The sequence below is a fragment of the Maniola hyperantus genome, chromosome 22 (genome assembly GCF_902806685.2).
Source record: "Maniola hyperantus chromosome 22, iAphHyp1.2, whole genome shotgun sequence".
Classification (NCBI taxonomy): Eukaryota; Metazoa; Arthropoda; class Insecta; order Lepidoptera; family Nymphalidae; genus Maniola; species Maniola hyperantus.
The window spans coordinates 9,243,579-9,258,283 of NC_048557.2; the positions used below are offsets into that span (position 1 = coordinate 9,243,579).

A 14,705-nucleotide genomic window follows, 5' to 3' on the forward strand; every position below is an offset into this window, starting at 1 on the left:
ACTATACAAAGCAGTTTGTCAATAGAGCGTGTCGGATAAAAACTTCATTCATAGAAAGATCAAGGTCGCTGCATTGCAAAACAGTGTCTCAAACTGTTTGCATTGATTGTACCACCTACTGTTTTTATACTTATTTCCGATCTATTTATTCAGCTATACATTGCGAATGTCAAAACAGATTGGTTTAAGTACCTATTACGTAGCAAACATTTAAGAAGAAACAAAATATACATATACAGGTATGGTAAAGTCTGTTTTCCCTTATTTTGAACTAGCTTATGCCCGCGACTTCGTCCGCGTGGACTACACAAATTTAAACCCCTATTTTACACCCTTGGGGTTGAACTTTAACTATGAGATTTTAAAATACTAAACTACAAAACTTCTTTATAGACACTTCAAAACTGACTTTCATACAAACTTCAAACCCCTATTTTACCCCTTTAGGGGTTGAATTTTGAAAAATCCTTTCTTAGCGGACGCCTACGTTATAATAGCTATCTGCATGCCGAATTTCAGCGTGATCCGTCCAGTAGTTTGAGCTGTGCGTTGATAGATCGGTCAGTCAGTCAGTCAGTCAGTCAGTCACCTTTTCCTTTTATATATATAGATTAAAGCTAGACAAGTACAAATCTAGCTTCTCGCCCAAATGCATAAGAGGCGCACTATACCACCTTTTTACGGCGAATTGAAAATGAAATCATGATGTGACTGAAAAACCTAATTGTAGAAGATCTAAAGCGTCGGACGAATCGCGATTTAAGGGAAAAGTCGTGATAGCCCTATAGTTAGGGCGTCCGCTTCCTATTAGGGAGGTCGGGGGTTCGATTCCCGGCACGCATCTCTAACTTTTCGATGTAATGAAAAGTTTTAAGAAATTAAATATCACTCGCTTTAACGGTAAAGGAAAACATCGTAAGGGAACCTGCATGCCTGAGAGTTCTCCATAATGTACTCAAAGTCTGCCAATCCGCAGTTGGCCAGCGTGGTGGACTATGCCCATCCTCACCTCATACTGAGAAGAGACCCGTGCTCTGTTGTGAGCCGGCAATGGGTTGGTGATGATGATGATGATGCTAAAGGAAAAAGCAACTATATATGCATTCTTGTAAGTCGTAACGCAATACAATTAATGAACCTTTACTTGTGCCTTTATAAATTGCAAAATAATTACTATCATTACACGATACAACCCACGCCCCACTGGAAATGAGCTTACATCACATCTTACACATTTCGTATTAAATCATACAGTAATATCATAAGCAGTAGTTATTCAGAATCGTACGATAAATGCTGCTTAATTTTGAAATTGCGTGACTTTTGATTGGTTTATTACGTTCCCAATTGCTCTTGCTGAAATCTAGTCCGTAAAATCATCAATTTTATTTTTCACTGACTTGTGTCAGAGTGAACTAGAGTGAGGGAACACTCGGTTAGATCCTGAATCGACGATATGTCAAAATTAGGCCATGGTGACGTAAAACCAAAGAAAATATACCCCTATACCTAATTCTAATTAGACTTTTATTATGTTTCTAGTTAAGTGCTCCGTAAACGGTCAAAAATGTTTGTCAAACACGCCGTCAATCAAATTTGCCAAACATGTCGTTTGTTTGACAAACGCATCAAGCACGACCGCAGACGTTTAAAAAATTTGACAAACTTCTGACCGTTTACGGGGCACTTTAGACCTAGAAATTAATTCACAAAACTCATATTGTCCTGATCAATCATTTGAGAAATCATTTAGGTAAATGGTCTTCCTTTACCTTTATTAATTGCTCGAAACTTCAAAGTAGGGTTCTTCCTTTACCTTCAAGCATGTTTGACAAATAAATTTGCCAAACACGTAGTTTGTTTGACAAACACATCAAACACGACCGCAGACGTTCAAAAAATTTGACAAACACGTAATATTTGACAAACTTTTGACCGTTTACGGGGCACTTTAGACCTAGAAATTAATTCACAAAACTCATATTGTCCTGATCAATCATTTGAGAAATCATTTAGGTAAATGGTCTTCCTTTACCTTTATTAATTGCTCGAAACTTCAAAGTAGGCCCGCTTCTAAACTAAATAAAATGATTTGACGAAAGTTCGAAATACTTAATTGATGCCAGATTGTTCAAACAAAATTCGTTATTAATTTCGACGTTTTCTTAATTAGCATTCTAAAGGTCTTCGCATATTATTACAAAGCTTGTTGGCCACGCGTCGCACACTGCTTTCAAATAAATGTGGAAAATTCCATGTACCGTAAGAATTATAGAAGAAAAAGCTGACTGATCTATAAATGTACAGCTCGAACAACTAGATGGATCGGACTGTTTAGCACGCAGATAGCTATTATGACGTAGACATCCGCTAAGAAAGGATTTTTGAAAATTCAACCCCTAAGGTAAAATAGGGATTTGAAATTTGTACAGTGCACGCGGTCGCGCGTCGTCGCGAGCATAAGCTAGTACGATATAAAGCTCACATTTCCATGCTTTACTATGAATCGAGTTGGAGTTTAATCTAAAGTGTGAAGACTTTTAGACGTAGTTTTATCGGACTTAAAAATAAGCCAGTGGGCAATAGTTTTAATAGCTTCTATATTTAAATTGTTCATTATGAATTTACTGTTAGGTTTAACGAAGCAATGTTCTGTATTCTAAATCACCAATTTCGTGGCGAAAGCGTAGAGGCTCATTTTATTACCGTAATTAGTTTACAAATGGAATTACTTAACCCATTTTAGCAGACTTCACACACATTTGAGGATATTACAGAGAGTTCAGGCATGCAAGTTTCCTTAGTATGTTTGCTTTCACCGTTAAAGCAAGTGATATTTAATTGCGTAAAATGCACATTACTTTGAAAAGTTAGAGGTATGTGCTCGGGATCGAACCCCCGACCTTCCGAATAGGAGGCAGACGTCACAACCGCTATCTATCTATCTAGGCTATCACGGTTCAATTTATAGATTTACTCAATTTAAGTTCTTTGTTGTAGCTTTTTTTTAATTTAATTTAAACAACTTTATTGTGGAATAATATTACAGAGAGTTAGAATACAGGATGCACTAAAAAAACAAAAAGCGACCTTCCCAATAAAGTAATCTCTTTCTTTGACTTTTGTATTATATTTATGTACTTGCAAAGATGTTTCATGGATACTAAAACATATACTACTATTTTATGTTGCTAAAATCTTTGAGGAGAGACTCCTTCATCCCGTAGGATCCCATTGAAAGTTGAGATGCCACTTGGACAGAGTTTCCTTCAATGTGCTCATTGTTTCTGACGTAGTTATTGACGCATGTTTCTTGTTGTCAACAGAGGGGCGGTGTGTGAGTGTCGCACCGCCATGTCGCATCACAGCGACGAGCAGGCGTTGCTGACAGTGACGTCAGACTCGTTCTGGGAGCCCGGCAACTACAAGCGCACCACCCGCCGCGTTGACGACGGCCATCGGCTGTGCAGCGAACTACAAGCCCTGGTGCAAGAAAGGGCTGACATAGAGAAAACATATGCCAAAAGCCTCAGAGGCTGGGCGAAGAAATGGAACGACCTTATAGAGAAAGGTAAGCTTGAACATCTTAAAATTATTCTCTTTATATAAAACTTTAAAGTGTGCGTCGCTATCATTAACAACCTGGCAAGGAACACCACAAATTTAGAGCTCAATAAGTGGATATAGTACACCACCACTTTCAACCAGGTGAGATAGCATAGTTACGAATATTCCCATAATTATAAAGGCTCAATCAAGCCGTTGTTTACCATGACATGAGACTCGTTCTGGGAGCCCGTCAACTACAAGCGCACCACCCACCGCATTGACGACGGCCATCGGCTGTGCAGCGAACTACAAGCCCTGGTGCAAGAAAGGGCTGACTTAGAGAAAACATATTATGCCAAAAGCCTCAGAGACTGGGCGAAGAAATGGTACGACCTTATAGAGAAAGGTAAGCTTGAATATCTTTTAGACCAAGAAAACTCAAACTGTGTGCCGTATCAACTCAACAAAATATACCAAAAAGTTAGCGCTTAATGTTGGTGATTTAAGCCGTTGGAATGCATGATCATTTAGAATTAGGTGAGAACTTTGTGACCTAGAAAATGTGCTGTGAATATTTCCAGTTTTTGCTTTTATATTTAGAAGAAAATAGCGGCTAAGTATAGTAGTAGGCGCGACAGGTTGAGATGGCAGTCGGGGTGGGAACACCCCGCACACCCGCACAGTCCCAGCTCTAACCCGGTGCGGGGCGTCCCCCCGCCTCATACCCTGATTGCCATCTCAACGTGTCGCGTACTATACATAATCCACGAACCTCACAATCTCAACATTATTCTATCTGCTTAAGCCCTGGATTTCGGTTTTGAAAAGGTATCATTAAAGCTTTGAGCGATGCGTATCTAAAAATAAAAAAAATGCTTTTCTAGCGTAATAGCTTTTTATCTTAACAGTTAATCACTTAATCTTACACGTGTTAATGCCCAGTTCAATAATACCAAGAATCCAAGTGAGCATCAATAATGCTACTTATTGGACAATGTACATCCTGAATTTATAAACAAGCCGTGATGCCTTGAAAGGAATCGGTAATGCAATACCTTTGATGTCTCTTTTGGTGACGGATATCCATTCACGTAGTTTATTGATGGATCTGCCTTTCAGCCTAAACAGGCTAAGCTAAAGGTAAAGCGCGATTGATACTTCATGGCAGGACGTCACACAAAACGTGGCGCGTACGGTAAAAAAAAAGTAAAAAGTAAAATATTCTTTATTGTACACCAAAATAAAAACAATAGAAATATAACAAGGATGCTTGCAAGTTCAATAGGCGGCCATATCGCTTAAATGGCGTTCTCTCCCAGGCAACCTTAGGGTAAAAGATATAATAAAAATTGCAATTTGTACAGTTCGCACAGCGCTGTTGCCGGAAATTTAATAAACGCCTCTCTTTCTATCGCGTGGACCGCGAGTATTATCTCTCTCTCTCTCTAGAGTCATGAGATAAGAGATACGCGAGTGCCATCAATGATACGCATCCGCTGTTATACTTGAGTTTTCCTTAGTTTACTTAAAAGGTAAAGAAGTAGTTCCTCGTTGACATGCGTAAAACGTTACTAGTACGTTTGCTTCGTAATGTGAACTATGAACGCTTTCATACAGTTCCTTGGTTTAAAAGTGGGAGCAGAGGATATGTGGCCGTCACGCGACGTGTTTCTCCAAGCCTTTAGTGGCGGAAATCCATTCATGTTGTTTATTGATGGGCCCGCCTTTCATGTCAGCATTCATTACCAAAGAATGCCGAAGAATTGAGGATTTGGCCATAACGTTGACAGCACAAACCGTACGCCCGCATCGAGGATAATGTAGTGCTCAATGTACCAACTGAATGAATAAAACAGTCGTATGAAACTGACTTTATGAGAAGGTAGGATTATTTTTGTTAACGTGAATTTCACATTCTAAAACGTGGATTAAGGTTTTTAAAAATCCCGCGGGAACTCTTTTATTTTTCGGGATAAAAAGCCTTACATATTACAATAAGTTTCTTCGATGCTAATTACAGAAATATGGCCATTTACAGGTTACAATACAATATTTTCAGGATTTTCTAAATAATAAGAATGGGAATAGGGAATGGGAAAAAATATTTTGCTGTTTGATTAACTTAAAATGTGCACCATATCTTTGCCCAAAACATCACCATCTAAATTGACTGCAAGCCGACTGCAATATTACAATTGGGATGCAGTTGGACCTACTGTGAATTGACTGCGCATTTTCCGTGTAACCTCCATGCAGTGCTGGTATGGGCAATGTGTTAATTACAGGAATTCACACACTGCATGCCGACTGCACAATCTGAGTTAAGTTGCAGTTGTGACAACTACACAGTAAATACAGCCCATCTGCAATTTTGCAGTTGCAGTGAGCTTGCAGTCCAAAACCAGCCCGTTTCTCTTGACACTAAGCTCTTTTAAAAAACTGGATATAAATATCATATCCACTTTTCCTTACATTATGCATTTGACGAAATAGCATTTTTGTCACGATTCTGAAATAAAAAAAGTATATTCGCAGAATTGCGAAATGTTTTTGCTCGTGAATTTTTAGTTAGGTACTTTCTCTGCGTCTCTTTTGTAAACTGCATCCCATTAATTTTCAAAAGTAGTCTGCTCTTTTCGCGTCAGTATAATATTCCTACTTATGTTTGTTTACTGGTACCTATACTTATTATAATAATATGTCATCATGTTTTATGATCGCCACAAGCCTGTCACTTTTTTATTACCTATAGTTTTATTATTTCTTCATTAGAACAAAAAAAAAAGCTTTCTTAGAAAGTTTGCTTTACTTCTAGAATGGATGTGAATCAAAAAACGCCGTTGATCTGGTGGCTAATCTAAATCTTAATATATATAAAAGGAAACGGTGACTGACTGACTGACTGACTGACTGACTGACTGATCTATCAACGCACAGCTCAAACTACTGGACGAATCCGGCTGAAATTTGCCATGCAGATAGCTATTATGACGTAGGCATCCGCTAAAAAAGGATTTTTGAAAATTATACCCCCATACGGGGATAAAATAGGAGTTTTAAATTTTTGTAGTCCACGCAGACGAAGTCGCGAGCATAAGCTAGTTTATAATAATAGGGTCAATAGGGTCTTGGACTGTAGTAATAAAATGACGTGATTTATTGTTTAGCTGTAGTTTATGGGGCTAGAATTCATTATTAAACAGAATAATTTTAAAAAATCACGAGTTTTTATTTATTTTTAAAATAATTAATTATCAACATCACGCTGGCGCCGCGCTGCCTGTACGTAAAGCGATTAATGACGTCACAAGGCGTAAATGAAAAATATTTTAATTTTTTAACATAAAAACATTTTCCCGCAAAACTTACTAAAATAATAAAATAAAAAAATACATGTAGCTGATTTTATTAATTTTACATTAAATTCGTGACAATCACTAATTCGGATGTTTCGCACTATCTCGCGTTTCCTTATCTAATTGTGTTGAAAGGTAATATTAATATGGGAAGATAATTTTATCTTAACTACGCTATCTTTACTTACTTGAAATGTAGTCAGGTAGGCAATGTAGGCACTATGTACTTATCTGATGTTAGATAAGAGTTCTCAAATTAATTTTTGTTTTACGTATTAATTCTATTACACTTGCCTACTCTTTTATACATAGGTATACTTACTACAAGTTAACCGTTGACTGCGATTTCTCCCGTTGAAAAATATTTTTTTGGGGATTCGTATCATTTTGTCTCTAAAGAGGAATATGACATCTAAATTCTGGCATCTCGACCCATCTTGGATCTAACCTTCAGAATCAGATCCAGTACAACTGTCACCAAACTTTCACGGTTAAAAATGCAGTAAAATTGAAACTAAGGTCTGCCAATGGCAAAATTTTGACCACCAATAAAAAGCAAAAAGGGTTACACTAGTCTGTATTCATAACCCTCTAACCTCCATGATTAAGGTCAAAGGCAATTTGGTGCAAAGTTAGCGAACCCTTACTTCTACAATCCTCTTCTTCTTTGTCCTTGCCTTATCCCGTTACGCGGGGTCGGCTTTTCTTATCATGCGGCGCCATGCCGATCGCGTGTTCGCGTCTTCGTCATTGAGGCCTAGGTGTTTCATGTCCCTTTGGCCATTTGTCATCCAGGTAGTTTGTGGTCTTCCGCTACCCCTCTTTTTTGCAGCCACGGAAAGGTACTTTTTCACTACGTAATCGTCTTATTTCCTTTTATACCTTTTGGCTCCAATGCAGATCTAGAATGATCCCAACCCCATTTCGACAATCCATTTTGCTTTTATTGATCATCATAGTTTAACGATAACGATAACTGTAACATAGCTTTAATCGCATGTCATGCAACTGGACTTAAGAAAGTCACGTTATTTCGTCAAAATGCTGCTAATGAAATACGCAATTGCTAGTTGTACCTAATTTAAATTCTGCTGCATATATCTTCTTGTTTTCATCAGTGATTTTTTACAGAAGCTTGTGTAAAGGATTGTGTCTCGAATTATACATTAAAAAAACGAAATGGAAAGTTATTTGGGAACGTTAAACCTGTGTACACACTTGCATCAAACAAAGCGTTTTAATCGCGCGTTGACAAATGACCTAAGTCCTGTCATAAAAGGTATGTGCTTGCGGAAGAATAGAAGACAGTAAAAGCTTAATAACTTACATGCTTAGGCTTACCCTTCTAGATACAGACTTGGGTCATCAAATTGTTTTTAGGCGTGAACTTGATCGTCCGGAAGATGTTCTTTGACACTCCTAAAATTCTTCTCCATCACACCTTACCACATACACACGTCAAACCTTTATGCACGTTATAAATCAACTTCACAATCACTTCTACAATTCTATGCGCGCTCTTTTCTAAATTTTAAAAAACCGCCTTTTTCGCAAGGTTGCTTTTGTCATGTAAGCTCGTAAAAGGTCCTTGCATTTATAATGATTATACCTTAGATATGTGTACCTAAATTTGTATGTTTCCCAAGTATATACTACTAGCGTTTCTTCAGCGTTTTCTCCATCTGTGTGTCCTTAGCTGACGAAAATTTAGCACGCGTAGTGAATTCGATACGATTTCAGATAGGGTCGTGTCGTCGAGGTGCCGAAAGTGCGTTAACATGCATCATTGTGTTTGTACAATCGAAAGTTATTTACGGTATCGATTGCGTAGCAACTTGTTATGTGCCTACTGTGCCTTCGATGGACGCACGTACGAAATAATGTATTTTATTTGAACACAAAAGATTACGAATCAATAGCTGTCTCAATACGTCTGCCAGTGGTATAGTATAGGTTTTTGAGTTCTCGTAGATTAAATAAACTCTTTCTAGCATCTCGGTGCCTCTACTTTGAGACCTGACTTGATTCCCTCGAGATAACTCGTCCTTCACGACGTCTCTGTTCACGACACTACTCCCATTTTCAAGCCGTGCGGATTGCAAATGGTATGTAGCGACTGGTTCTTTTATCTGTAGTGAATCACAATTGTTGTGATTGGCTGAATTTATGGTATTCTTGTTGCAACCATGAATTGTAGCCAATAGTGAGCGAGCGTCAACCAATCAGAGGTGATTGTGATCGTGACATTGTAGCTGTCATTCTACCGCAATCGCGCAGCTAGGCCGATTTCGTAACACCTGCATCAATCATTATTACAAGCTCAATTGTTGTGATTGGCTGAATTTGTGCGATTCTTGTTGCATCAATGCATTGTAGCCAATAGTGAGCGAGCGTCAACCAATCAGAGGTGATTGCGATCGTGACATTGTAGCTGTCATTCTACCGCAATCAAGCAGCTGGTCTAATCATTTGCGGCTTGCGTTTTTCTCAGCAGTAAGTCCAACCGCCGCGCAGCAAGGAAACTTATTTCTGACTCGTCGAACTTAAGGTACCATTTTTAAGAGTTGGTAAATACCTGCGACCAGTAATGTAGAAGAGATATTACGTCCATAAGAGTCACTTGCGGCACCTTGCGTCAACATACGAACAGGTAAGGGGAAAGTTATGAAACCCGCCACACCGGCCGCAGGCCGCGGGCACTGCGACCAGTTTTTACGACTGATTGTTGTTGAGATGAATAATTATATAATAACCGAGAACCCATGCTTACGAGATGCGTGCCGTAGGTATGTGTGTGCCAGTTGTTTGTTGATGAAATTTTCTTTAATGAAGCCCATTTTGTAATCAAGATGGCTTCTTTTTAGTGTTCCGTACCTCAAAAGGGAAAAATCTGTCCGTCTGTCTGTCAAGCAACCTTTAGGGTACTTGTACTTCACGTTGATCGAGAATCATTAGAGGCATGTAGGTAGGTCTTAAGTAAAGGGAAAAATCTGAAAATCGTGAATTTGTGGTTACAGCACAAAAAAAATTATTATGGAACCCTTCGTGAGCGAGTCCAACTCGCTCTTGACCGGTTTTTTAAATTCAGAAAGGGGACCGACTACAAAATTCAATTAAAAGTACTGAGACTTGGTTAAATTGGATGGCAAGATGCCAAAAATAGAGTGGCAAAAATTTTCATAATTGTAACGACCCCCTTACGCCGCGTCGTTTTAAATTAACATCAAATATCATACTGAAGTACCCTATGCCCACTAAGTAAATTAATTTCGGAGCCACTTTACTTGAAACTTACTTGGCTCCGAAACTTACGGCCTTAATCATAATTTATTCACAGAATTTAGCGTTTGCCAAATAATCTTCGACACAATACCGTTTGTTTACGTCAGAAAGTGGTTTCCGAACGTGTTTGTCGTTTATGTTGAAGCTATTTACTGTGAATTTAGTACCAAAGAGATTTAGATGGTGTACGCCCACAAATTTGAGTATCTATTTGGTTAATTAAGGTGTTGTAATAGTTCATCTTTTAGCCTTCTTAAGTAAATCAACAAAGATTAAAGCTTCGTGAATGGTACAATTTCGCGTATTTTCTGAAAAATGTTCCACCTTGAACTTGTCAAAATTGAAATATTATGAAAAAACTGATTACAGCCGGGTGACAATGAATTATGATAAAATTAATGTCCAGGATAATTTCACGATATTTTTCTTGCGATTCGACATCATTTTACCGTAATCAGTTTCATAATAATTAGTTTATTCATAATATCTCAATTTGCCTTGATTTTGTGGGTGGTTTCTTAAAAAGAGTTGCATAAAGTTAACTGGCAAACTATTTAGAAAGTGGTGATATTTATTCTGCATTTATTTGCTAAAGGTGGTATTCAACCAGCTCCATTGAAAGTCCTTTGCATTAATCTGCTTCAGGGTGATTCGCTAACTGAGTATTGGTGTGTGGGTCTACATTGCTGCTTCACTGACGGATATTAAAATATTTATTCGTAGAAAACTTTCAATGGATTAAAAATAAATGTCAAATGAGCATCGGTCGCTATCATTTAGTGTTGAACACTCAGCAAATCACCCCGCAGGTCTTCTCTATACCTTCTCAATATAAATCTTTCACCACGTTATCAATCATAATCTTGATTTGTTTTTTCTTAGGACCAGAATATGGCACAATGGAGGCAGCGTGGAAAGGAGGCATGGTGGAAGCAGAACGACTGTCAGATTTACACTTAAGCGTACGAGACCGTCTCGTTAACGACGTGATCGCTCAGATCAAAAACTGGCAGAAGGATACCTATCATAAGGTCAGTGAATGTTTATTTTAATTAATTTTGAGTTAGTTCAACGTTAAAACAAAAGAAATTCTCGCGTACTTCATATTAATCAATTGTATAGATAACTAATTGTATGGGACCTAAAGTTCTACCTTGTGCAACACCAAAAAATTGTTAAATTGTTTCATATTTAAACTCTTCAAAACCTAATGGAATTTAAATTGTAGCGAAACGATTAGTGACGTAGAAAGTTACAGCTATACTTTTCTACAAATACTCGTATGTGTAAAAACATGTTCATGTCATAATGAACAAGACTTAACTCATTAATAACACGTACCTAAGTAATCCTTATTCTGATTGTGATTAACATAATTACAATGTAAACTTGTGGATATTCGTTATTATGAAATTCCTGTTCTTTTCTTTCTACACGACTGCCGAGTCAATCGCCCGACGCATCCGCACACTCGCTTATAGCCCAGCGACAAAGCTATCCCAACTACTCACTCGCTTCTCGTTGTTAGCCAACTCATTTTCATTTTTTAGCTTCGTTTTTCGCTAATCATCATCATCATCGGTGGCTGGACAACTGCCTCAGTTTGTGTTGTGAAGATGCCATCCCTCGGCCCTGCCGATGTGGCACTAATAAGTACAAACTATAGTACGCTATAGGTAGAGATGGCAATCGGGTAGGGAACCGCCCGCACACCTGCACAGCCCCCGCGCTAACCCGGTGCGGGCGAGCGTGGATGATGTGCGGGTGTGCGGGGCGTCACCCCGACTTCCATCTCGACCTGTCGCGAACTATACTTGGTGTACTTACCTACTGGTTAATATTGCAAAGTTCAAACAAATTTAAAGTGACACTATTGAAAGCCATAGTATGTTTTCTTCTTGTATGTCTCTTTTGAACGTAAAATCCGTAAAGCAGCAGCTGAAAGGCCGAAATATCCGTCCATGGCTTGTGCAAACATGTCTTTGTGAGGTTAATCCGGCGTGTAGCGTCTAGCGTCTATGGCTAATGGCCATACGGCTTGTGATGACCATAAAGCGATATTAACATAACCACTATTTAGCAAGCGGAGATATTTACTTACTTATTTCCTTTGACATTTCAGTCCTTCCATAGTAATAAATATCACTACCTACTTATTATAAATGCGAAAGTGTGTTTTTTTGTTGGTTTGTCCTTCAATCACGTTGCAACGGAGCAACGGATCGACGTGATTTTTTACATGGGTAAAGTTAAAGACCTAGAGAGTGACGTAGTCTACTTTTTATCCCGGAAAATCAAAGAGTTCCCACGGGATTGTTAAAAAACTAAATCCACGCTATTATTCTTATTTAAGTAAACCTAAGTGTAATTCTAACAAATAATAGAAAAAAAATAATTTGGCGATTAAAGAAGTTTTGATAGATTTCCAATACAAAATCAGTCAAAATGTCAAAATTAGGCAAATAAAATAAAATCACATTTATATTATGAACTCTGAGAAGTAGTTGTTACGCATTACTTATTGCAAAATCGATAACTGAAAATTAAAGAGCAAAATTAACAAAACGTTCTTAACGTATTACTACAATGTTAGAAGATTGAATAAATTTATTCAAGATTTGAAAAGCGCATATGGAAACGCCTTTGAAATTCCGTAAACAATCAATATTTAAAGTTAAAAGTAAATTGACAAATCGGCGATTGCGAACGTTTACCAAAGTTACATAACCCACTATTTGTAATAATTATAATAATAAATAACGGCTAAAAGTAAAAGTAGAAAAGAAAAAAAAACCAATGCTAAGCTTTCGCGTAAACAAACACCAACTGAGTTGAATGTAAAATTGAATAGAAAACCGCTTTCCGGTGTCACTTTCAATTGTTAATTTATTGTAATGAGCCGAATTAATACCTGCTGCAGAGCTGAATGCAACATGGGAAGGTAGTGGACTAAGAGTCCATGAGGGCTAGACCTTCGTTATTTTATAAAATTTCAGTTCGATCCGTCCAGTGGTTTGAGCTGTGCGTTGATAGATAAATCAGTCAGTAAGCTTTTCCTTTAACATGTAAAGAAAAGCTGAAAGTTTCCCTGCGCATTGTCCCACCAAAGGGAGAAACGATCGGCGACTATGAAGTTTTGATCATGGTGGCTTTGGCAGATAACAGGTACCAAAGATTTCGTCATAAAGTATTTTTTTTAAATATTTTCTTCTAAATAGTATTAGAAATCACGTCATGCGTTGCCAGACACTTATTATCGTGGCATCCCTCTGCCAGACACCTCCGAAGGAAAAAAAATTATACTTTGACGATAGATTGTATACAACTTTGTTACCTATTATCTGCCAAACTCACCATGAACTTCATAGTCGCTGATCGTTCCTCCCTGTGTTGGGGACACTGCGCAGACAAAATTTCAGGTTTTCTTTACATATCAAAGGAAAAGCTTACTGACTGACTTAACGCACAACTCAAACCACTGGACGGATCGAACTGAAATTTTACATGCAGATAGCTATTATGACGTAGGCATCCGCTAAGAAAGGATGTTTAAAAATTAAACCCGTAAGGGGGTAAAATGTTCGATAATGTAGTCGCGGGAATAAGGTTGTATAAAGTAGCGAAGGTCTGGCCCTCACAGGCTCTCAAGTCTATTTAAATAAATACCTAACTGTGTCGACGTGTAGTCAATCTTGATTATTGGCTTGCAATTACCTACTTACTTCAAATTCTAAACATGCTTTGAACAATCTATGTGTACCTACCTACTTTGTTTTATTCATATAGTTTGAACTTTGAATAGCTTGAAAAACGACTCCGTTTTAATCAATAAAATGAGGAACTTTCAAGGAAGTCTCATAGATGGTGCTGTACTGTAAACAGTAAATGTCCTTCCAAAAAACTAGGAAAAGCATGCTTATTTTTATCACGAAAAATTAAGAGTTCTTAGGGGATATTCAAAAGCCAAAATCCAAGCAAACGATGTCACGGGCATCATAAATATAAATAAATAAAATTGATTTATTTTAGGTTAACATTCCCATAATTACAAGTCAAAATTAATAAAAATAATATACTAATACATAAAATAATATAATTAATAAAGAGAAATTAAATGTCTAATACCTTCTCTCCGGCATTGGTACTGCAATATGTCTTTCGCAACAATGCCGAAGATAAGGACAGTCATGTCGGGCTGCAATCATCTGCAGAATGGTGTTGGGACTGTCCCGCCTATAAACAATATTATAAACCCGGGGCAATATAAAAAGCGCAACTTTTTTTTTTGTCTATTCGAAAGTAATCAACAGTGTAATTACATAATTATTATTTAAATCTAAATCTAGTTTTAACAGAAAGCCACAAGAGATTACTTAAAATTATAATGAAAACTATTTTAACAGAATTAGAATAAATGTATATATACAATAATAAAATTACAACAGTGTGTGTATGCTTGTATGTATGTATGTATGTATGTATATGTGTGTGTGTGTGTGGGGGGGGGGGGGTGTAAGT

The 14,705-nt window shown here is 37.6% G+C and overlaps 1 protein-coding gene across 1 annotated transcript in view; it reads left to right on the forward strand.

Moving 5' to 3' along the window:
- Synd (protein kinase C and casein kinase substrate in neurons protein Synd) overlaps positions 1 to 14,705 on the forward strand; it is a 96,045-nt gene that overhangs the window by 30,873 nt on the left and 50,467 nt on the right. Inside the window, exons 2-3 of the mRNA XM_034980674.2 lie at positions 3,327 to 3,571; positions 11,070 to 11,218. Of these exons, the coding sequence (XP_034836565.1) occupies positions 3,355 to 3,571; positions 11,070 to 11,218 (366 nt within the window). The 5' untranslated portion in view covers positions 3,327 to 3,354. The remainder of the gene's footprint in view (positions 1 to 3,326; positions 3,572 to 11,069; positions 11,219 to 14,705) is intronic.